Consider the following 25,610-nt stretch of genomic DNA (forward strand, 5'->3'; position numbering starts at 1 on the left):
CATATTATTCGAACACACACGAATAATTAATTGATCGATTATTGTTCGCGTAGGTGCCTACCGACCGAATAGTCTCGTCTATTCCGTAAACAAGAACAGAGGCGTCCAGCTTGACGAAAGGATTACGCCTAGGCGTTATGGTTGAAATTTGGTAAAATTTGTCTTAATGATGTCTTAAACCTTTTATCATTAAAGAGTAGCGGGTGGGGGTGGGAGTGATGAAGTATAAGGTGCACATGACTGTTTATACGTACTATCGAGATATCTCAATTAAAATATTACGTAAACGTGAACTTGCGGACGGTCGAGCGTCGGCGTGCTATAGGGATAAAATAGCGATACAATACAGGATTATCGTGTAATCATTGCAGAATATTCGGGGGTTATTGCAGGAAAAAGGATAGCACGCAGTACTCGCGGAACGGTAGCGGTGTCGTTAGCGGCGGCACAGGCGGCAGCGGCGGCGGCCCAACCGAGAGGAAGACCAGTTACGAGGTGGACAAGCAGATAGAGTACGCGACGTCCACGCTGAGGAAAAGGGACGCCTCGGCGGAGAAAATGTACACGGGCAGCGGCGGCAAGAGCATCGACTTCGACGTGTGTCCTTACGCCACGTTCAGCGTGATGCAAACCACGTCGTCCGGCGGCAAAATGCCCGTGCACCACCGGGCACTCAGCCAGACCGATTGTTACGAGACGCCCGATCACAACATCCACGGTCTGATCGATAAGTCCTACGGTGAGAGACAACGGCCGCGACACGGCTTACGCCCGATATTCCTCGCTTTTCCGTGTAACCCACCCCCTCGTGTAAGGACGGTTTCCTTTCGGCGACCCGTTTCCCCCTTGCCCCGCATAACGAATTCAATGACACGGTACACAAGACAAGATCTGCTTGTTCACCGAAACCTTATACAGAAACAGATGTCATTTTTAACAGACGATCACTTGGTAGCCATTAAATAATGAGAACATGATAATTCGACGACCAAGTTTAACCGTAATACTAATAGCGTATACCAGGGATTCTCAGATTTTTGTAAACACTGTACCCCTTTTTATCGATAAACTTTTTTGAGTACCCCTTTTTAATTAGTAAACTAAAATAAATAAAAATAAATTTAAATACTTAAATACATTATACTTATTACATTTTTATTCGTTATAAACTAACAAGCGAAAAATGTTAAAAACAGAAAGGGCTTACTTATAACACAATTAGTGAGAAGGGTGATCTTAGTTTTGTTGACACAGTTGATCAATATAAGGTTCTAATTTAGTTAAATACAATCTTAGTTATCTTTTTTATCTTAGATTATCTAAGTTATCTTCAACATTTAATTTGTTTCTACATTTACCTGTAACATAAATTAAACTTGAATAACCGTTTTCCACATAAATTATTTAAATTCAAAGGTTTGTTGGCCAGACTCATACCCCTTAGTAAAATTTTGAGTACCCCAAGAGGTTCGCATATCACAGTTTGAGAACCACTGGCGTAGACAATGGGCGGGTGGATACAGGCATACAATAATTATTACGCAACATCAAAATAGCTATAGTATTCGATAAATGTTATTTTAGTATCACGTACCATTCAGTATCACGTATTTTGAAACCATTAATTGAAAAATGTAAAACCTTCTCACATATAATAGTGGGTACAGAAAGGGACGGTGGGAAAATTGATAGGAAAATAAAAATAAAATAATGAAAGTTGGGCTCCTGTAATGATAGAAACGAATAAGGCCCAACACTTTACGCGTTTGCATTTCCTCCCACCCCCACTCTAACAATTAATTGGATGTATCATATTATACAATATGCGATGCAATGTTTCAATAACTTTTATACTTTTTCGTAATTTTTATTTTTATAAAATACTGTTTCCAATTAAAAGCTCACGTCTATCCATAAATACCCAGTTGTCTAAAATCAAATTATTTTGTAAACCGTGAATCTTTATATTTATATATCATACATGAAACTGAATTCAACGGGGTTACCCATGGGTGCCACGTGAGTGGCGTAAGGGGTGCACTTGTACCCCCTAGATTTAAAAATAATAATAATAAATTTTAAAATATAGGATAGAGGCTATTATTATTATGATCGAATTTTCTAGTAGCCTGTATTATTTTGTAGCCGTCAAAAAAAATTAAAAAATATTGTACCATCATAAAATTTGAAAGAAAAAATGTATTTAACTTAAATAATTTAAGCATTATTTAGAAATCAGTGTATGCACCCTCCTGACGAAATTCCTGGCCACGCCTATGAGGTTAAACCAACCAGGGCCGTTGAGAGGGGAGAGCTTTGGGACTATTTTGCTCCAGGCCCCAAACTTTTGGTGACCACAACATCCATTGATTTTTTTTTTTGTTAACTTCATAACTACCCCCTGGTTTACCACTGTATAATCCCCAATCTTTAAGTTGCTCCAGGCCCCGTTAAACTTTACAACAGTCCTGACCCCAACTAAACATTGAGAGGCAATTCAAATGCTACTTGATTTACACCATCCGCTCTACCCAACCACTAACGAATACTACTCTTATTATTTTTAAAATACGCTACATAATATTATTGTTTTTTAATTTCTATTTTTAATAATTAATTTATATTAACACTTATGCACGATTTGATCGAAATAATTATGAAAAATAATGTATTTTACCCGAATCCATCGTCAGCCGCCGCAAAACGGTTAATGGTTATTGGCGTATAATACCTATAATAATGTAGGTGCCTGATTTTTGGAATGTTTCAGAAATATCGTACATATCCAATCAACAAACGCTTCCGTTGACATCGGTCAAGTCGTCCAGGAAAGCCATGACGCCAGTGCATTTTATGACGGACATAGACGACGAGCCGTATCGCAAGAAATCGTCGAACACGGCGAGAAAACAGAGTTCAGGTGATTAATATTTCTGTCCATTAAAAACGTCATATTTTTATAATATCGTGACATCGTAGAATATTGTACAATACCATTACGTATCGTCATACCATGTATCTGTATATTTTTTAGTTAGTAGTTTCTATACATAATTATTATCTAAGCGTACACACGCAAATACACACCTCGTAAATACTCATGAGATACTTGAAATATCGATAAAAAAAACACCATACGTTGTAATAACCATTACAATACGTCATATTTCAATATTACACAAGACACGGTAATACACAAAAGAATGTAGATACGTTATATTTAAAAATTATCAGCGAAATATATTGAAGTTTTAACTCTTAATAATTCAGTCAGATACTTGGACACAAAATGTCACAAAACTGTATTACTTGTACCGAGTTTAAAATAAAAATGTACCTATTCGATACACATTTTTCATTATTAATTTGATTTTTTAATTTTATATCAAACAATAAAATAAGGTGGTATGAACGTTCTACAAAAAATGTCATCATCTAAACAATAATTATGTTATATACAAATATATTTATCTAAAACTAATAGGAGTGTAGTATAGTATATTAATTATATAAAATGTATAGAAACTACGCAGTAAATGTACAAATAAACGTAATAAATAATGTGTTTACCAGCCGTTATTGATGTCATTGGATACTTTACAGTTATTTTATTTACCAGTACAAGTGATGGGTATATTTGCATTACCATTATTTTGAAATATTCAGTCCCGCAAACCTTATTAAAAAAAATTAAACAAAGAAATTAACGTAAAAGTTAAAAATTATATCAAACATATTAACTTTTAGTACAGTCAAAAAATCAATTATTTGTCAAAGAATAAATTATCCATTTTTATTTCTAGAAATTTGAGAAAAAATTTCCTCCGATAATTACTAAACACAAATGTATGCATAGTGAGCAAATTAAAAAACCAATTTTGAAACAAAATAGGCTCCAGTGTCCAAAATTTAGTATAATTTTTGAATTTTTTTTTTTTTTTATCATCCATGTAACATACAAGTACAAATATCAATCATTACCTTTTTTTAGGTTTTTAATTATTTTATTTTTTAAAGTTTTATAGATAAGTTCAAATATTACCAACATTTAGGATCTGCTCAAATCATTATCCTGTACAACACTGGTTTTCAACCTCTTTAACAGTGCGGCACACTTCATCTCCAACAAAATGTTCGTGGCACATCAATCCATATATTATGAGAACCATATTTTATATATAAACAGTGGCGCTAGCGGCACACTGGTTGGAAACCACTGTTGTATAGCATAAAAGTACTAATCATTATAATTTTATATTGAAAAAATAAAATGTATATATTAAATATTATTCTTCCAACCATATCTGCATTAAAATCTATTAGACCCCATACCTAAATTAAATTAGTGCAAAAGTTTAACTCATCTTTAATAAAAAAAAACAATTTAATTTAGAAAATACATATTAAAACATTATCAATGGACACTACAATGATCATTCGTGATGTGACGCTCAATAATCACAAAAATAATTTATAATTTATAAATTCAATTTGATATCACTTCCCTCAAAGACTTTAACAAGTTTTATTTTTTTATGACAATATTATGAAGATGTCTGTAGTTTCTATCATATGAATCTTCTTCATAGTTATAGATAACTGTCAAAATATTTATAATACTGAAATATAAAAAATTTCTGTTCTTTTTTTCAGAATTAAGAGGAGCACGCAGACACTACAATTAGAAGTTTTTTTTTTTTAAGAAAAAAAGACTAGACAATGAAAAAATAAAATCAGAAGAAATAACTCAACTTTTGGACCATCATACATTTTGATCATTAACATATTTTGAATAATATGTTAAATATAAATAAATATATACTATGTTTTTCATAATAATTATAAACAATGTTACTTTTAAAATGTATTTATAAAAATAAGTTACATAAGAAAAAAATATTAATAAAATATAATGGCATTAGGAAATCATACTTTATATTGAAAAAACAAATGTGTTGGTTGTTGTTGATTAGAGAATACAATGTCAATAATAAAGCAAAATTTGAAATAAACCACTGATATCAAATGAAGTTGACTTCTTTTTTTGGTAATTCTAAAGGTCATCAATTAATTTATCAATATAGTAAATAATTCAATATACTAAATTATTGTAAACATTATTGCTTTAGTATAAATTATTAACAAATATATCCATGTTTATTCGTATAGCCAATTAATACTAAATTACCTACAATCTTAATTTAGTTACAATATAATTAAATGATATTGTGCTCAAAACTAAACTAACATAATTTACAATTTCCAAATGGAAATAATAGGTGATAAATTTATATTAATTGATAAATAAACTGTAACAAGGATAACAGGAAACAACATTCATAAAAAAAAGGAGGCCAACAATCAGCAAATTTGATTGTCCATACTATAAATAGGACAAACACTTTCTATTTCTGGTAATTGAAAGCCTACCAAGTTTTGATTTTCGCCATACATAATATACTACACAGGTGATTGCTGTTGTGATTTTTCACTCTCCTGTTTCAACATCATTCGATCCAATTTGTCAACAGTAGCATTTAACTCACTTTCCCAACCTTTGCGATCTTCTACACCTTCAACCTCTTCAGTTCTTTTACTTTCCATCATTAAAGGCTTAGTAGCAAGGTCACGTACTTTTTGACGTAGTTGTTCTAATTCCTAATATAACAAAAACAAAATCTTTTATCGTATATTATTTATAATTTATTGAATTATAATGTTTATCTACCATAGTCACTTGACTATCTTCATCAAAATCTAAGTCATCTGCATCACTCAAAATAGAACTAGTATCCATAGATAAACTACCAAGGCTTCTTGAATCACATTTATCTAAGTTCCAGTCTAAGTTTATGTCTTCCATACCATTAGCATCCTTTTTACTACCTAGCTCTTGCCAGTCATTGACCATAGAAGAAACTTCAGCACCAACACCTGGTTCTCGTGGACCTTGTAATGAACATTCCTATTGAAGAAAGCATAAGCATTAATTAATATAAACTATAAAAAATAAATAAATATTCACTAGAAATAGTAAATACCACGAGCTTATTATTTTGTCTTTGTACATGAATTTCTTCAGATATCTGTTCAAGTCGGTGCAAACACGCTGAATACTCTTGTTTAGCTCGTTGAACAGCATATCGAATTTGAATTATGGTGTCTTTTTGTGCAGCTAATTGGCCTTCACATAAGTATTTTTCCTCAAAATATGGACGAGACTTAATAATACTACGTTTAAACTTTTGTTCTAGCATTTGAACCTAAATTGTCATAAAAATGTTTATTAATTTTACACAATTGTCAATAAAAAATGTACCTTTTGTTCAGCAGCTTGATAAAGAGCTGCTTTCCTTTGATGCTCACGCCCACTTTCAGTCTTTTGATTTTCTGCTTCTGTTACCTATAAATTATACAAATATTGCCTATCTTCAGAAAAAAAATAAAAATGTAAAAATAATATTTTAAAGAAAATGTTATTAAATCTTAAATTCAAACAAAATAACAAAAACATACAATCAATTTTAGTATTTAATATATGATTTTTATTTCATAAAAAATACCTTAAGAATAGCATTATTTAACATTTCTTGCCATGCACTATCAAATTTCCATTCATGTTGTTTACTAAGAAACCGTGCTTCAGCTAATGCTACAGTTTCTTTAGCAGCTTGGTGAATTTCTAAAAAAAATTAAAAATTAAAATAAACTGAATAATCACAATTAAAATAGTAATAACTCCGAACTAGAAAATGTTTTCAATTATCTAACATACTTTTATAATAAATTTAACCTAAACGTACAATAAGTAAATTTGTTTTTATGTTAAATATATGATAAAAAATTATACGTTTTAAATTTAAATATATGACGAAAAATAAAATATTCTAACATTACAAGTATTCATAAAATAAATAAATAAACTATTAATCTCTTAATTGTACCTAATTTTTAATTTTTCAAAATGTAAATGCTTTAAATTTACAATCAAAATATTCCAATAGTATTGAAACAATACTATTATTATAAAAAATAAGAAAATAGTATACTTATAAAATATATTTTTAGTATTTTAATATCAAAAAATAATACATTTTAAATAAAATTCACTAAATTAAATAATTTTAATAAAAGTTATACATTTTTAAAAATGTCTCAACATTTTAATTTTATAACTATTTATCACTTAAGTTCTTTAATATTCCACAGAAGAAAGACCTAAGCACAAAATTTCTGTTATAATTATAAATCAAAACCATCCAAGTTAATTGACTAATTAGATAATGATTTACAAGATATTTATTAAATGCTTCTTTTTTTTTTTTTTTGTGTGTGCGTTATGTTAGAAATGTAAATTTTGTATGAAAATAAGTTACATCACAACCAAATTTTAATTAATACATTATTAATACATTCAATTTCTTAATTTAATATTTCTCATACAATTGTAATAAAAATTATACACAACTATTTTCATCGCATATTTAATATGAAGTATAAATAAGAATCTCTTATGTTAATTGATATTGAAATTCTTTTTCAATATAAAAATTTATTTAACCCAATGGTTTTTATAAAAATGGTTTATAAAAATATAAATGTTAATTTTTTTTTTTTTTATTTTGAATGAAACAAGGAAGCTATTGGTTGTACTACAATGTGTTTTTTTTTTATTATGGTGTCACACAATATCAATTAGAATTATTCTAACAATCACAATTATGGGAGTTTAGGTTAAAATTCTCTAAACTTTGAAGTATTTAAAATAAATATCCACCAAATAACAAAAATAATATTATTATATAATTGTGAATGTATTTATATTTTCTTTGCATAACATATATTTTAAAAAACTACAGTAAAAATGTAAATTTACCGAGGAATTTGTTTCAGTATTATCAAAAATACATTTTTATAGCCTATTAGAGGCACAGAAAACAATGAATACATCAAACACAGGTTAAGTAACAGGAAAGTTTCTAACAGGTAAGTAACATTATATTTTAGAAAATAAATAAAAAATTATAGTAACTAAAGTAATTAAACCTATCACGTATAGAAAGAATATGTAAGTTACAGCAGAAATTCCCTGATAGAAATCAAAACATTTTTGACTCATAAACATTTCATCCTAGAATAATGCTTTAAATTTTATAAATTATCAACTTAATATTATTAAAATTTAATTTTTTTATATATATATATAGTTTTTCATTCTATTTTTAATTTTGTTTGACATTAAAATTATGTGTACTCATATAAATAAATATATTGTTATAAATTTATAATGAATTCTAAACTTATATTAATGTGATGTTATTTAACAATATTTTATGTTATTTTAAAAACAAATCTTAACTTCAATAAAAGCTTGGAGATGGACCAGTTGGTATTACCTATTATATAATACTAACCATTGCTTAACATAATTTATTCCTCAAATAATTTTATTTAAAAATTAAAATTATTATTTTTTATCTATTTGATTAAATATATATAACCTACTTGATTCTTAAATAAATCCTTATATTATATAATAATACATCTAATATAAAGGGTAAAAAAATTAATTTTAATTTTATAAATACCTAACAAATAAATAAAAATTGTTATCAAATTTTATTAGTGAAAAATAATTTTATAACTTATTTATCATAAAATATTTTGAAAATAATTTATTAAATTAAAAAAATAATTTATAAAATAAAATATTATAGAATATTTTCTATTTCAGAAAAAATTATTTTTTTACTATGTATTTTATATAAACAATAAACTACAACAAAATAATGTTACAATTTAAAATAACTAAAAAAAACAAATTCAAAATTAAAATATTATATTTAGATTTTTTTTGTAAATAAAAATAATTAAATTTCAAAAATCATTATTTTTTCAAGCAATCAACCAAAAGTTTACTATATTTTAGAACTGTATAATGGTGGTATATATGTAATAATCAATAACTATTAAGAACTCAATTACATAAAATGCACATGCCTAATACATTTACATTTTGAATACAATTAGAAAATATAATGCTGTAGATTATGATATTAATATGACCATAAAGGAAAGATGATGGCTGTTATCAAAGTTGTTTATGCCTTCAATATATAATCTGTTGAACACTTAATTGAAGAATTTAATATAAAAACATGCTGAAAGCAAAATTACAATTATTGATCAGTTACCAGCTAAAAGATAAATGTATTTTAATTGTTCTTTTATGTTACTTTCCAAAAATCCAGGCTATCACTTTATGTAAATATTTTGTTTTAATTTTTTTTTTTTTTAATATTAATTTAGAAGTATAGAAAATTTACAATCTGTATAAATATAATAAATATAGTATAATATACGATGAATAATTGTATTGAATATTTTTTAACTAGACTGAACAGTATGAGGTAAGAGGCAAGTATTTATTATGAAAAATATTTAAAATATATAAGATACATAATATAATATAAGATTACATACAAACAAAATACAAATATTATTTATTACTACTAAAACTAATATATAGTTGGTCATGATTCCCATATTTTAAAATTAAATATTTATGTAAAAAAAACAGTTATTTGAGTTTGGTTAATTACTTCTTAAAAAGTGTGTGTACTGACTAATTATTTTTACAATACTTTCTAAATTTAAAAGTATAAATTAGTGATGGGAATGAAATCAGGATTCTTCAAAAATCTGCCAAATCCGTATTTCAGACTAGAATATCCGGATTTTGGATTTTCCAAAACTATCCTTTCCTATCCGAAACTTGGATTTTTGAACTTAAAAATCTGAGATTTGGGTTTATTATTGCAAATTTCGGTATTCTAATCATATTACTTTCATTACACCACTTTTTAGTCGTTATTTTAAATCTTGGAGAATATAATGGTGATCTAAATAAGATATCTCAATAATTGGAGAACACTTCAAGTCTTACGTACCATTATTTTTGGAGATACAATTAATAATAATAAAAACTTATTATATAATATCCGACTTATATATTTAATATTACACAAAAACTTGTATTGAGATTCTTAATTAGTCTATGTCAAAATATCATTTAATTTTGAGGATGTTTAATTATTTTATATTTAATATAAATAGTTCTTGAAAAAAATACTAATTAAATGTTTTCAAATCCGAAATCCAGATTCAATGCAAAATCCGGATTTTCGAACATCAGCTAATCCAAATTTTTCTCATCACTAGTATAAATACGGAATTTAAGTTATTGGTTGAAATATATATTATAAAATTAATACTTTTTATTAATCAGTGAATGAAGGTAGGTCCAAACATATATATATATTTATTTATAATATAGTATATGTAATTTTAAACATCAACCAAAGAAGGTTAATCATTATGACAAAAAACTATTTATGATAAGATAAAATAGGTACTTGACAAGTATATTGTTTGAAAATAAATATAAATTGATATTTAACTTAACAATTGTACAGTGCACTAATATTATTAGCATCAATTATAGAAGACCACAAGAACACCAATACCTACTCAAATTGTTTGGTATGTATTCAAACATATATTTCAAGTTAAAAAAATAATATAAAGTTGAACATTAATTACAATAAATATTTATCAAAGCATTAAATTAATTTTCAACATTGGATAAATTATACCTACATAAATAGGAGTCAAATAAATTTAAAAAAAAAACATGAAATTATTTACTTTGAATATACTGTTTCTTTTAACAATAGTTACATGACCTAATATTTGTATGGTTGAACTCTGAAATGTATCTTCAAAATGAATAATAGTTGTTTAATTAAATATGATAACTATGATGCATAAAATCATCAATATTAAACAAGTTGTAATAATTTTTTTATAAAACCACAAAGATTAATTAATTAAATATAAATTTAAAAAAATATATTTATAAAGACATTTTTAATATTTAGACCTAATATTAAATAAGGGAAATTGGCTGAGAACGGACTACTATAAATTGTTTTGGTTTATCAAATGTTTCAATTTTTTTTTTAAATAACTTATTTTAAAAATATAAATTATTTAATACAAATATTTATAATGATTTATGAAAGATTATAAATATTTGTATGATTTATGAAAGATAACCAAATTATACAATGATAATTACATAATATCTAATCAGAAATTACATAAATGAGAAATTAATTATCTTCAAAGATATTTTCAATAGGTAACTTCTACTCTAAAATATCTTATATCTTTATAATAATTATACTAAAGAATTTTTTATACTATTAATTTATTTTTATACCTACAATAGGTACTTATATTAAGATTAATATGAACTTATTATAATTATTTTAATCCAGAAAAATGTTCTCATTAAAATAAAATATTTCCTATACATTGACACATTTAGGTATGATTTGCTAATAATGTCTTATAAGATTCATAATTTAAATTATAAATGATTTACTTTTAATTGTGTTTATAAAATACTGCATTTGTTTATACGGTTTTAATTAAGAAAAAAATCATTTTTCAAAAAAAGTTGTGGTTTAAATGGACTTACCATTTGCTCGTTGATATTTTACAGCTGCAATTTGACATTGTTGCTGAGCTTGTTTAGACATATTAAGTGCTTCATAAAACGGTCGGGCTTTATCAATACATGAACCTAATTTGCGAGCTCGTACCTTTAATCGTCTAGATGCTTCAGCCATTAACATTCTAAATGTCGTATTAGCTTCCTATAATGTATACCAAACAGATTAGTATAATAAAAACAAAAAAATAATTATTAAATATGTTTTGATAAAATATTTCTCAGATCACTTGGAAAAATTAGTCATTAATTCATTTAAAAATGCTATACGTATAAATGTATAATATAATAACATAGTAAAATAAGATTTCAAATATTAGTAGATTTATTTTAAAAGCATTCATACTTACATCTAATTCAATTTCAAGTTTGTTTATATTGTCAGTCGATGAATTAAGTTTTTCAAGTTCCAGCTTAAATAAAACAAATTAATTAAATTCCTTTTTGCCAATAAAACAAATCGTTGATATCGGACATTACTTGAATTCTAGGATCTAAACTATCTTCTTCGTTGTAATTGGATGTATCATTGTCTTGTCCATTAGACGTATCCATTATTAATATAATAAAACTTAATGAACTATTTAATGCATTGCAATAGGGAAGGGGGAGGGAGAATTTAAATAAAACGTCAGTAAAACAGAAATAAAATAAAAACACAAATAAATCGTCAAACTGTTAATATCTTAATAACATTAATAAAAATTAAAATAATAAACATAATTTTTTCGTTCGTGATAATGAAAAGAATGCATGATATCAAATACGATATAAACGTTGAACCTTACCGACCGTACGGTTTCAACCGTATTCCGTATGACCTCGACCTATTGCTTCATGCTAACGCGTATTTCAGCTGCTAACGTAATAGTGCAACGTACTTCATTTGCGTTTTAACGGCATTTTGAACATCGAGTGATTCATTGTGTTGTTTAAAACTTCTATTATTTACGGTCGGATTATTATTCATTTTTGAAAAAATGTATTTATATAACCTGACGTCATCCTGTATAATATTTTTGTGTAGATACATACCGATGAATCGTTACTGGTTTTATCGTATTGATTATTTAAATCTGTGTACCCAACCACAAAAAATAATATTTTTGAATTTTTTTTTCATAATCCAAAATGAAATATTTCCCTGAAAATGTTGATGTATCCAGAGTCGTCCCTACAATATATGTCATCAGCACGGTATTGTAGAATTTGTTTTAAAACTTCTAAAGGTGGAATACCTTTGACAATAACTTTTGATAAAATTATTAACTCCTTGTATATATAGTCCATTAATATCTTTAGTCTAACCCACTTGAAATAATGTCTGAAGATCCATACAATGCTTCATCAAATCTTCTTTATTCTTTTCAGAAATACTTCCAATACCAAATTAAAAATTAAATAATATCAAACTTTTTCAATTGTTTAAATCTTCTACTCAAAGAAGAAATTCCTTGGACAAGAATTTAAAAAAATACTAATTTTTTAAGATTATTTTTACTATTAGAATTAAAAGATTGAGTAGCACTTTCATAATCCTGCCTTAGGGTCGGCCCTGGATGTAGGTACCTATAAAAATTAAGCATCAAAACAATTTTCACCTTTTAAATAGGTATTTAATAGATAAGAGATATAATTGGTGCATTCAGTATTTTAATCCCTTGTGAATAGCATTGTCTGCTTATCTATAAGCTTATAAGACATTTAAGTTAATTAATTTACTTGGTTCATCTACCGTACATCAATAAAACATTCTAGTACGAATTCAAATTTGAAAATATATGACGTAATTTAATAGTCTTTAATAAGTCTTTTAACTGATTTTATAGTTTAGATAAACATAAATTGTAGGTAGCATGTACTAGGTACCAATATTGTTAAATAATATCCATAAAAGTTCATTAATAAAAGGTGCTATTTGTATTGTTGGATTATCTGGGGGGTGGGGGCAAAATTATACCTTTATCTCTCAAAAAATGGTCAGAGGGTGCACTTTCCCCCCCTTGCCCCTCCACAATTACGCCACTGGTTACTAATATTAGGAACGACAGATTTAAATGTAGAGGCAAAGTTAGTTGGTTAATTGTTCCAATAAATGGACCAAAGATTTAAAACATAGAATCGTAGGAGAGAAATAAAATTTGACCAAGGTATTAGAGAAAAGAAAGGGCTGGTCAATTTAGAGGAGGATTTAGCCAAAGAATCGGCTATCTCGCTCCCGTGAATACCTATATGACTGGGAACCCAAAGATATTGAATATTAAAGCTTAATTGGCTAAGACTAAAAAGGATAGATTTAATACGAAGAATTAGAGGAGATAGATATGAAGATTGGAGACAAGACATCGAATCTGAAGCAATTAAAAACTTTTTATAAGGGGAAGCAGAGACAAAATTAAGCTTTTCTATAATAGCAAAACACTCTACTGTGAAGCTAAGCGATTTATTAAAAGTAATTTTTTTTTTAATAGATGTGTCACTTGTAGTCTGAATTTATGACATTCTTCAGGTATTATACAAAGGCTATAAATTAAATATTTAAAGTGGTCTAAATTGTTAGTGATTCAATTTGTGACTACCGACTATATCCATTGAATATTTTTTCTTATTTGGTTCTTGGATGTAACAACTATCTTCTATCAGCTACTACCTAATGACCAATGTCAGATCTAGAATAATTGACGCCCAGGACTAATAAAAATATTCATGACTTTTCATAAACTTATGAGCGCTTTTATAGCAACAACACCAAGGATGAACATAACCACTTATCTCCTTTCTAGATCCACCACTGTAAATGGCTAATACCTAACAGTTATAACATACTACCTAACAGTTATAACATACAAAAGATTTAGTACATTTTTATTTGAGAAGGCCTTGTTTATTTATATAATTATTTTCATTGTGTTGTTACTTATACTACATAATATATTAATAATATTATTATCGACTATTGTTGTCCGTTGATAAACTATGACGACCGGTTGTGTACCTATTTTTCTATTTGTTAATTTTATTACAATTCAACAACATTTTTAACATAAATTATTTTTTATCTAACCTAACTTAAATATAAATCTAAAATTAATCACATTTATTATAACAGTTTAATTGCGATAATTCAAAACGCCGTGGTAATAATTTACCTACACTAATGTTGATAAAGCATGATTGTAGTCTACATAAGGAATATTTAATGATTTTATATAACTATGTCTTTATGCAAGAAAATTAATTATAGACCAAATCAAATAGAAACACAATACGAAAATTAAATAGTATAAACAATATATAATAAGGGGCTGCAATAGTATTATTATTTATAATTTTTCATTCTCTGAAAATGTATAGCTTATTGTGTATATGTAATCTGTGATGATATAATTAAGACAATGGAAAGAGACCATTATTTCGCGCAACGTTGTCATTTACTGTATGAAAAAGTACCAAATACGGTAATATGTTACCAATTAGTTATTTATTTTCCATGCCATTATTATATCGTTACAAATTATGATTAATAAGAAAATAATAATATATAAATAGGTATGTATAAGTTGTATTACCTTTTATTATCAGGTGCTTACAAATAATGTCATTGTTTTTTAATTTTTAAATTGAACTTTATCTATGCATAAATGTCTGTATTATAACCATAATATTTTTTTTACAGATAGTATATCGGTGTGGTTTGAAATAATCAAATAAAAATGGATAGCCCCTTAACAGGTATGCACTGTTACATAATTAAAATATTCAAATGTTGTGTCCATTTCTATTCTGTTTTATTGTGTCGAAGAAATTGAGTCGTTACTACATCAAACTTATTAAAATCTTTCGTTAAAACCATATCAGTGTGTCATCATGAAAACCCAATTGTAAGGAGTAATAACATACTGAATGTTCCCTAATTTTACAAATAAGATTTTACTTTAACAACAATTCCACATAATGGACTGTTTTTTTTATTTTATCCAAATTTAGTTGTTCAGCAGGGTAGTATATAATTTAAAAAAAAAAAATGGTAAAGAAAAACATTTTTGTTTGATTTATACATCTATAACAATGAAAGGCTAATAACCTAAAATGTTAAAGTCTTCAACAAAAAAAAATTTCTTAATTGATTGTACATTAATGATTTTATTCAATTAAATACCTGTATACAGTAAATGGTAAAAATGCACCAAAAATGGTGCCTCGCTATTCAGTAATTATTTTATTAAACCCTTTACAATTTTTAAGAACTCTTCCTTTTTTTTTATATCCGCTTCTATTTAGTTCGATTACTTGTTAGCTACGTACGTCACTGACTATAGTCTACAATTAAAATACCACCATTACTAATGACAAATCGAATATTTAATTTTTATAGTTACTCTAATATGTTATCTTCTTATCACAAGGAAACTGAATAAGTACTTATCTATAAGTATGCTTGTTATTATAAAATAATAATTTATATTATAAAGCTTGTATATTATATGATTACCTATATAACATTATGATTCTTGGATATTTTTAATGCAGACAAATAACGTCATACAATATGCATTTATTCAACAATTAATTATTCAAAAATTAATGATACATTTACTTGTCTCATTAAACCATATCCAATTTTTTTCTTCTACAAAATTAAAAATTTGAATAATAAAAGTTTATGATTTATTCTTATTTATTCTTTGGTTTTTTTCTCCTTAAGGTTGAGAGTTTCCAAACTTCAAAGTATATGGAATCTTTATCCACAGAATTAGACTAAAATAAAAAAATTAATGGCCAATTTAAAATTTCACGCACCTAATTTTAGATTCTGTGCAGAGCAAGAAGTATATTGGTATTTTTAAGTATCTATCAACAAGGTTGTGACCAGAGGGAATACTTGTAGCTAATTTCATTTAATCAGTGAATTCAGAAAATTATTTTCTTTATTTCAATATTAGTTGAGAAAAACTGACGAAAAATCACAAAATCTTCAGTTTACCGATGTTCGACAAAATCTAATTTTTTTAATTTATCAAAAATGATGACTTATTACTCATATAATAATCATAGAAACTTAAAGTATTCACTGAATTTTAATCTTTGTTCTCTAGAGATGATATAATTTTCAAAATGTTTTGATTTTGTTTGGGATATAAAAAAAAGTTTCCATTTTTTTTTCATTTTACATCAATAAAATAACTTCTTTATTTAATAATTAAACATAACTTTAACTTTCTATTTAATATTGTAGTATATTATTCCCAATGATATGTTTTCTTTAAATCTCAATAATTATATTTTTCTTAGATAGCTTCAATTATTTATTATTTGTACTGTTATAGCCAAATGTAGCTGTTATATAATCATACGCTTTTGCACGAACATTTCGAAAATTTTATTTTATTTTTTACTACGACGAAACATGATTTATTTTTTACCAACAATTTTGAAATAAATTCCATTTAATTTGAGTAAAACCGGTTAAAATACGGACCTCTTACTTTCAGACTTAAATTTTAGGGCCCCATTTACAACATTTCGAAGTGTATCTGGACACACTAAGCAACCTCCGTACGCACGATTATGGTGTAGTCGAATAATTACTATTAATATTAGGATATGAAGTAAGTATATTAAAATACAGTTTTGTTCGTCCTTTTCCTCCCTTTCACAATTTTTCTCATAGACAAAGTTATGCCTTTGCACCAAATCTCTCGGTTACGAGCCCGGGTCTCAAATTATTAAAATGGTGAAAAAACAACTCAATAAATTTATTTTAAACCAACTATGCAAATTGTCATTTTGACAACATTGTGTCAGTATTATCGGGAAACCACCCGTTGTCATTATACCGTAAATTCTGTATCATCGTGTACCATATTGGCATTAGTCCACCGAAATCAATATTAAACGGATAAGCACCAGATCAATAATGCAATCTTCGTTTACAATAAATACGGTACGACCTAATTAAATATGTGTACTAGTTATTTTTACTATTAATTATTTATATAAACACACATACTTTATATTTTACCGAATTATATCCAAATTATTTATAGACTACCTATTTTAGAATTATATTATTTAAGTTTTATTTAACTAATTGACAATAATTATAATTCTTATCTCAATATATATCAATAATGAAATTAATAAAGTATCTGCGCATATTTTTTTTTACATGTTTTGTGACTCAGATTTATATTACAATTTTTGAGAATTCTTCAATATAAACTATCATAATTAATATATTATATATTTTGTTTATATATTATCCACTATATTTTACAACTTTTAATGTGAGATTTGGTACTTATAAATGGATTCATGTGGATGAAAATTGTTGTTATGAATATATTATTAAAAAGTTTATTGCATATTAATTTACCTTATTTAAAAATGTAATTAAAAATAATCGGTGTTTCGGTTATATGACATACAAGCGCGGATACAAAAGGGGATCTATGAGAGCTAATACCCTATTCCTTAGACATTAGTTAGAACTATTTCGAATACAGGTACTAAAAATATTTAATAAATTAGACGTAAAAAAGACCATATAAATCGATATGCGCAACGAATTATGGCAATAACTCACTTTATAAGCCCCCCACCTTTTTTCATTTCTAAATCCGCGCCTGATGACACACACAAGTTCGATATTCGAGAGTCAGCGAAATAGTGTAGGTACCAAAATTAAACCTACACAAAGGAATATTAACGCTACAATTAATTTATTTTCAATAATAATTTTTTAATAATCAAAATATTTGTTAAGCTATTTGATACATAAGAGTAATTCTACAATTGTTACTGACTGCGGTCAATTTTCCATTTTCATCGGTGAAAATTAAAATCTAATTATAACGACAAGTTGCGTTACGCCTACCGGGTCACTTGATAATAAATCAAATTCAATCAATCGAATAGTTAATCATTCATTGATGCTTTTCGTTAATGGCATAGTCGTCGTGATGTTATGGGTGGAGATACGAATATTTTTAAGTTACATGCTTTCAATTTCTTCCCCGTTAACAAACGATAAAAGCCAATGGATGGTGTGTACAATATGTAACATGCAGGTATTTAAAACCTTTGCTTTGCTAATGCATTTCATCATACACATATAAAAAAATGTTACATAACTCTGTCAACAGCTAACCTATATTATTGTATAATTTATAACATGTTGATTAATTAATGTTTTTTGGGATATTTTTTTACTTTGACGTAAGCTGTGTCCTCGAAAAGGGTTATTTAATTTGGTCTAAATAATACGACAAATTATAAAACTGTACCGCTAAAATCTTATATTTCGTTATAACAAATTCATAATTTTTTTTTCATACCATTGAAATTAGCTCATTTAGCTCCATTTCGCTAGCATGTACTTATGCGATTTTTTTATTATTGCAATATATGTTATTTTGAGAATAATTTGCGTGATTTTACGGACGTATTTCTGATTTTTGCGGACAGTTAGTTTTTTAGCAAATCCAAAAAAAACAGTCGACATGCTGGTGAAATGTTGCAAAAATTTAAAAAACACACTACTTCAATTTTTAATGTGCCATAATTTTGCAGATAATCTGCGTGATTATGCGAACGTATTTCTGACATTTATGGACAACTAGTTTTTTAGTAAATCCAAAAAAACGGTTGACATGCTGGTAAATGTTGCAAAAATTAAAAAAAATCACTATTTTTGCAATTCAAAATAAAATAATTTATAAAACTAATTAGGTACCTGCTTTATTTTTATTTTTTTAACATATTATTATCATTTATCATGACATCTAACCTGCATAATAATTTTTTCAGTTTGTTTAAATATTTAAATTAAAACTATAAATTAAATGGTATACATATATATTTATAGATGGGGTAAAACTACATATGAAAAAAATAGAAATTATCTATCCCTTTAAAAAAAATTGATTACATATAATTAGTACGTCCACATTTTTTATTTCATAATCGTACTCAATATGAATGTGCGATTATTATTATTTTTTTTATTATGATCAGTGGCGTATCCAGGATTCATTTAACGGGGGTGTTTTAAAATTTAATAGACTTATAGTAAGTGGGGTTCTGCCACCCACGTATTAAATTTATAAATACCATGTATTTATATAAATTATTATATTAATGAAAATGATTTTACATATACTTACGTTTATTTAAATTATACTGTAAGTTTGCAATTTGGTGAAATACCACAAAAACCGGGGGGCGGGGGGTGGTGTTCCACCCCCCCCCCCCCCCCCCCCCCTAAATACGCCCTTGATTATGATTGAACCTATTAATCACAAAATAAATAAATTGCTTTTTTAACCTTTTATTATTTTAATCTTTGATTTAAATCATATATAATATGTTGTTTATAAATAGTCTTTTCACCTTTAAAATTGAAATTAAACATTTTTAAAAATAGAAAATTTTCGAATATTTACATTTGAGATTCTTAATTTTCTTTGTTGTGTAAAAGAATTTGTACACCGCATTTTGTTTGTTCTGGTATAGGTACTGGTTTGTGTTTAAAATCATCATACTCTTCCCAATGTCGTCATTTCTTAGTGAAACTGCTACATAATAATCAATAGCTGTCCTTGCAGCAGTTCTGGTTCCAATAAATACAGCAGCTCCACATAATATGAAAAGTTCATTCATAATTTTTATTCTTTTTAGTATGCTTTCTATACTGATAACCAGGGCTCGGAAGTTGTAGCACTAAAAATGTTACTTTTTAGCTCTTAAATATGTACTTAAAAGCTCTAAAATATTCGCTATAAATAGCACGAAAAATCAAAAAATATGCATTTAACTTGAAAAAATTATAAATTTATTAGAAAAAAATGTAATTTTACAAAGTTTTTAACTCATAGACACAATTTGGACTGATTGAATTATAAACTGTTAACAAAAATGTTAAATTACTTAAATATATTTATAAAAATGTACTTATTATTAAATTATTTTATATATTTACCTTGGCAATTATTCTGGATTGTAAAAGTGTTTGATAATCTAATGTTATGATATAATAAAGGAATAACAATGATGTCACTAACTATTAATACATCAAACTGTCGATATAAACATAAAATAATAATTGACGAGGTCTATTTATTTCCAATAATTCATGTATTTTTAAAAATATAATCAAGTAAATACCATTATTATCAACAAAATATGATTACTTCCTGTATTATATGAAAATATACCCAAAAATAGCATTATAAACCTCAAATTAGCAAAATAGCAATGAAACCCGTAAATATGCAAAAATTAGCAAAATTAGATTTTGTGTATAATATCCAAGTAATTTGAAACATATTTGTATCTAACTTTGAATGTTCTAGGATGAACCAAGAAAATTATGCATTTGCTAGAACTTCCTAGCCCTGCTGATAACTACATCATCAAATACTGCTTCTGCTACATTTAATAAGTTCTCGTCACCACTTTTACCAACTTGATAGAATAATTTATCTAAAATAAAGTACATAAATATTTAGCAATAATTTAAATTATAATATCACTCTAGTTTTTATTATGAAATAATATTTGATTTACATCTTAACATTTAAGAACACTATTAATCATGAAATTAATATATTAATTATATTAAAATTGAATTTTTTAATAATTATTTATAATTTTCTTATGGAAATAGTTATCACTAAACTAAAAATGAAAAACTTGAGTGATATTTTCCATTAATTTAAATCTTTGACTTAGTCCTATAAAATTATTGTCAATAATATTTTTCATCGTTATGAAAAATTTATTTTCTTCGCTTACGTTACAAAACTCATCTTCTCCATTTTCGTAACCTGACTTTTAAAAATTCTGTCTAAATGTCTAATGTTTCAGCTTCATTCTTTGAATCGGATAAAGTCTCATTTATACATTGCTCTCAAAAGTTTTGTGCAATTTTAAGGAGGCTTCGCAGATTTTTTGACAACTATATAAAATAGTTAGTTTTGGATTTTGTAAAATTATATTGATCCTGTCGATTGCATTGAGAATTTTTCTTAAACAGTAAATATTCAAATGAAATAAAAACGTTTACGTGATCTTATCAAATTATCTGCATCAAAATTTGTTTCTCCTGATAATGGTTCTTGTTTTAGAACGTCAAAGCTTTTAAAAACCATATCAAGTTGAGTACTTATATAATTTACTTTATTTTGAATTGCAAATAATCTAATTGACCACAAAAATCAGGAATATATCCGCAAAATTACGCAAATATTTTGCAAAATAATATATATTGCAAAAATAAAAAAATCGCAAAAGTACATGCTAGCGAAATGGAGCTATTGAAATAGATTGACCAGAGAAATTATATTAAACGATCTGTGATTCAACACATTCCGACTGACAAGTGATCAAGTTAAAAATAACATTATTTACAGGAATTCGGGTGTTCAAACATTTTGTCTGTCTCGTTTATTACATATTTTCATATTTTAATTTACTTTGATAAGAATTAATCAATTAAATTGTTGAAAATAAAAAAATTCGTCAAAAGATAGTGAACACTCCACATATGCGACTTTACTAATGACTATACCTGTAGTATGTAATCCTGTCTTATATTTCAAGCTATATATTTATATAATAAAATTCAAATATTTAACACAGTTCATAAATTGATTTGAAAAAACATATTTCAATTATTGGAATTCATATACACGCGTTCATTGTCAATCTTTATAATATTATTCGAAATGCTTATTTAACAAGTTTTAGCAGTATAAAAAATTGTCTACGTATATTTAAAAAAAATAATTTTAGGAATTCAACGTTAGGCTTATCAAAATATTTTTTATCATCCTGATTAAAATATGTAAACGTGATTGTGTATCGGTGGGGACAATTTATTATGGATGATTGAAATTTAAAATTTTTAAATAATTCAGTAGTTTCTATGAAACGAATATCAGTGTTAATATGCTTCAAAAACAAATTCTACATATTTTAAATTAATTTGTGTTCAATTCAATGCAAGGGAATATTATTTATTTATTACATTTTTAAATAATTTAATCAAATACATCAATTGAAACTTTGTGAGTATTTATTTAATTATCTTACTAAAGTAAATTTAGGTTATTATCATTGAAATTAGTTAGGCTAAATACCATTACCATATTATGTATTACTATTTTAATCATTTTAAGTTCAATTTTGAATTTTTAAATTTATTTATGATTTGATTTACTATACCTGTAAGTTGATGTTTAAGAAAAATTAAAAAAAAATAATTTAATTTAATTTTTAGTAGGTTTCTTAATATTTAAAATATTAAACAAACAAACAGAACAATTGCACGCAAATGATTATTGTCTTTATAATCCAAGCAATTTTTTTTAAACTTAATAATGTTATATATATTATTTATTTCAAATAGTTTTAATTTCGAATATTACTACAATAGTTGTATGTTGTATGCAATTAAGCAAAGTAATTTACCATAATTTCTTAAAAATTTTAAAAATGTAATTCAATTATATTTTTAACAACAGTTAAGTTTGACATTCCTGGTTTCATTATGAATGAAAAACCGGTTATTTTTATAATTTATTTTTCATGAAAATATACTATTCCTAGATTAAATAAACTTAATTCTACAACAAATTTAAAAGTTAAGACTTAGAGAAATGTCTAGTTTTCAACAATTCTTTATTGAAATTATTTCTGTGCGTAAAATGAAATCGACCATAAGTAAAAACATGTTGAGAGGGCAAATCAAATTGGGAGGTATTTCGTTGAAAGTTAAATAATTTTTGTCTGACTAAAGAAGTTTTTTTTTTGTGGTTTTAATTTATAATATTAACAATATTAAAACCTAAAATAATTAAAAATAAACACAAGATTAAAATATTTTACTTTAACTAAAATTAAAATATTGGACAGACAATTTTTTTACAAACGTTAAATATTTTAATTTTAATAAAAAAGAAAAACCTTGTGTTTTATATTTTTTATGAAATATATATATTTATATAACATTCTAAAAATATCTAATATACCTTGAAGGTCTTGATAAGTAATTTGTTTCCATGGATACTTGTAACTCGTAAAGATTAATAAAAAAAATCGTATGAAATACGTTAATTCGTCAATTCAACCATAATTTTCAATCTAAATGTACTGGTTACCTTGTGTAACACTTATAACATATATTTCCTATATTGTCTTAAATCATTTTTTATGTATAGTCAATACAAAATTAAAACTGTTAAATTGTGGAAAAAATGTTCGCTACTATTTTAGTCCAATTCATTGTATTCGTTGATTACACAACATATAAATCTTTTATGAACTATATAAATTATTTAGTTTTGGTGGTTTATATTTATATCATTTTTTTCAAAATTAATATTTAAACTCATGCTGTTATGGAATGAGAACTGAACTGCATAAAAAAAATCCGTATGTTTTATAAAGTTTAAAAAATAAAATATTAATCACTGGTAATATTTTCACCGACAATATCAAATAATAATATGAAACTAATATTCAGCATTCTCAATTGATAACAAATCTGTCAAAGTTATACTTTAAAAACTACGCATTTTTTTTTTTTTTTAATCTTCTATATTTTAGAGGCCACCTAATCTGAAATCATAATTGCAATGTCAATAGCTTATTATTTTGATTTTTATTAGTCAAAAAATTAATTTTTTAGATGTTTGTTTTATATAATATTATTTAATTAGTTATTTGAATTTTGGATATATTCCGATAAGATAATAACACGATTATAACTTAAGATACGATGTTATTTTGTTGTTATTAAAAATAATTTATATACACTTATTAACGATCTGAAGATCCCAGTGTCCGAGTATAAATTAATAATTTTACGAGATCAGGCCCGGCTCAAGGGGTAGGTGACATAGGTCCACGCCTAGGACGGCATTTTTCCTGGAAAATTTTTATGTATAAAAAAAATATTTGATAAAATATTTACACGTAAGGGGCGGCAAAAACTAAATTTCGCCTATATTTATTTAAACACTTGAGCCGAGCCTGTACGAGATATGATAAAATTATTATTTGATGACAAATATGTTTAAATACGATTTATGTATCTTTGTTACAACAATGATTGATAATTATTATAGTATGAAAAAATACTTACTTTAAGAAACATTTTACTTGTTCTTAAACAAATATGCTTAAAACTAAAAACTATAAATACAAAATTGTAAAATCTATTCTGTGCAAGATATTGATATCATAAGATTTTGTTTTACATTTACCATTTGTCGTAAATAATAATATATGCTTGTATTATACAATAATAACATGAAAAATATAAAAATATTTTGGTTTATTTTCTGTGTATAACAACTCAACCATAAGTAACAACTTTCTAGTTAATATCGATTATTTTCTACGTATTTAGGTTCTTTGAAACGAGTCCAATTTTTTTATTACTATTCATATGTTAAATACTTCTATTATAGTTGTCTTAAAAGAAAACCCTCTTTAATTTTTTTTTCGTTGTGACCTGGATCAACCATTACTAATTTTCTTCTTATAAGTAAAGAAGCATCTAAATATTTTGATTGGCTAATTAACAAACTATTTCAACTGTACAATATAAAATTCAATTAAGTTTTTAAAATAAAATAAAAACAAGACCCAAAATATGAATTCATATTTACATATCATTTAAAAATATGATTATAACTACAAGTATAATTAGTTGATGATCAGTTAAATCATAAATTTAAATTCCTTTTTCACAAAAAAAAAAGATAAAAATTAAATAATCCATTAAATCATTTACCTTGGACTAGAACAGTGATTCCCAACCGGTATTCCGCGGCCCATTGGTGTGCCGCGAGCGCCCTTTAAATGTTCCGTGATAAATCTATAAATTGTTTTATAAGTATGTATTTACCAGCTTATTATTGATATTCGATATGAAAACTGATCGAACTAATCGTAGATACATATAATATTATTTATTGTAAGTATGCCCGTCGCGGCCGTCTCGATCGATCGATTGTATTAATAT

General features: G+C 25.9%; 2 protein-coding genes and 1 pseudogene across 2 annotated transcripts in view; 1 reads left to right on the forward strand and 2 right to left on the reverse strand.

The window, feature by feature from the left end:
* The window catches only part of LOC112693620 (Down syndrome cell adhesion molecule-like protein Dscam2), a 113,761-nt gene extending 109,062 nt beyond the window's left edge, over positions 1–4,699 (forward strand). Inside the window, exons 26-28 of the mRNA XM_025568770.1 lie at positions 393–739; positions 2,771–2,920; positions 4,654–4,699. Of these exons, the coding sequence (XP_025424555.1) occupies positions 393–739; positions 2,771–2,920; positions 4,654–4,685 (529 nt within the window). The 3' untranslated portion in view covers positions 4,686–4,699. The remainder of the gene's footprint in view (positions 1–392; positions 740–2,770; positions 2,921–4,653) is intronic.
* A 550-nt stretch (positions 4,700–5,249) lies between these two features.
* On the reverse strand, positions 5,250–12,284 carry LOC112693623 (SH3 domain-binding protein 5 homolog). The gene is made up of 8 exons (XM_025568775.1): positions 12,059–12,284; positions 11,929–11,991; positions 11,546–11,723; positions 6,564–6,682; positions 6,320–6,403; positions 6,042–6,263; positions 5,729–5,965; positions 5,250–5,658 (listed from the first exon to the last, which is right to left on the reverse strand). Exons 1-8 carry the CDS (start codon positions 12,131–12,133, stop codon positions 5,461–5,463), a joined length of 1,176 nt encoding a protein of 391 aa, XP_025424560.1. The 5' UTR covers positions 12,134–12,284; the 3' UTR covers positions 5,250–5,460.
* A 7,749-nt stretch (positions 12,285–20,033) lies between these two features.
* LOC112693719 lies at positions 20,034–21,729 on the reverse strand (annotated as a pseudogene).
* Positions 21,730–25,610: the final 3,881 nt, after the last annotated feature.

This window comes from Sipha flava, unplaced genomic scaffold (genome assembly GCF_003268045.1).
Source record: "Sipha flava isolate LNK unplaced genomic scaffold, YSA_version1 89_pilon_pilon, whole genome shotgun sequence".
Lineage (NCBI taxonomy): Eukaryota > Metazoa > Arthropoda > Insecta > Hemiptera > Aphididae > Sipha > Sipha flava.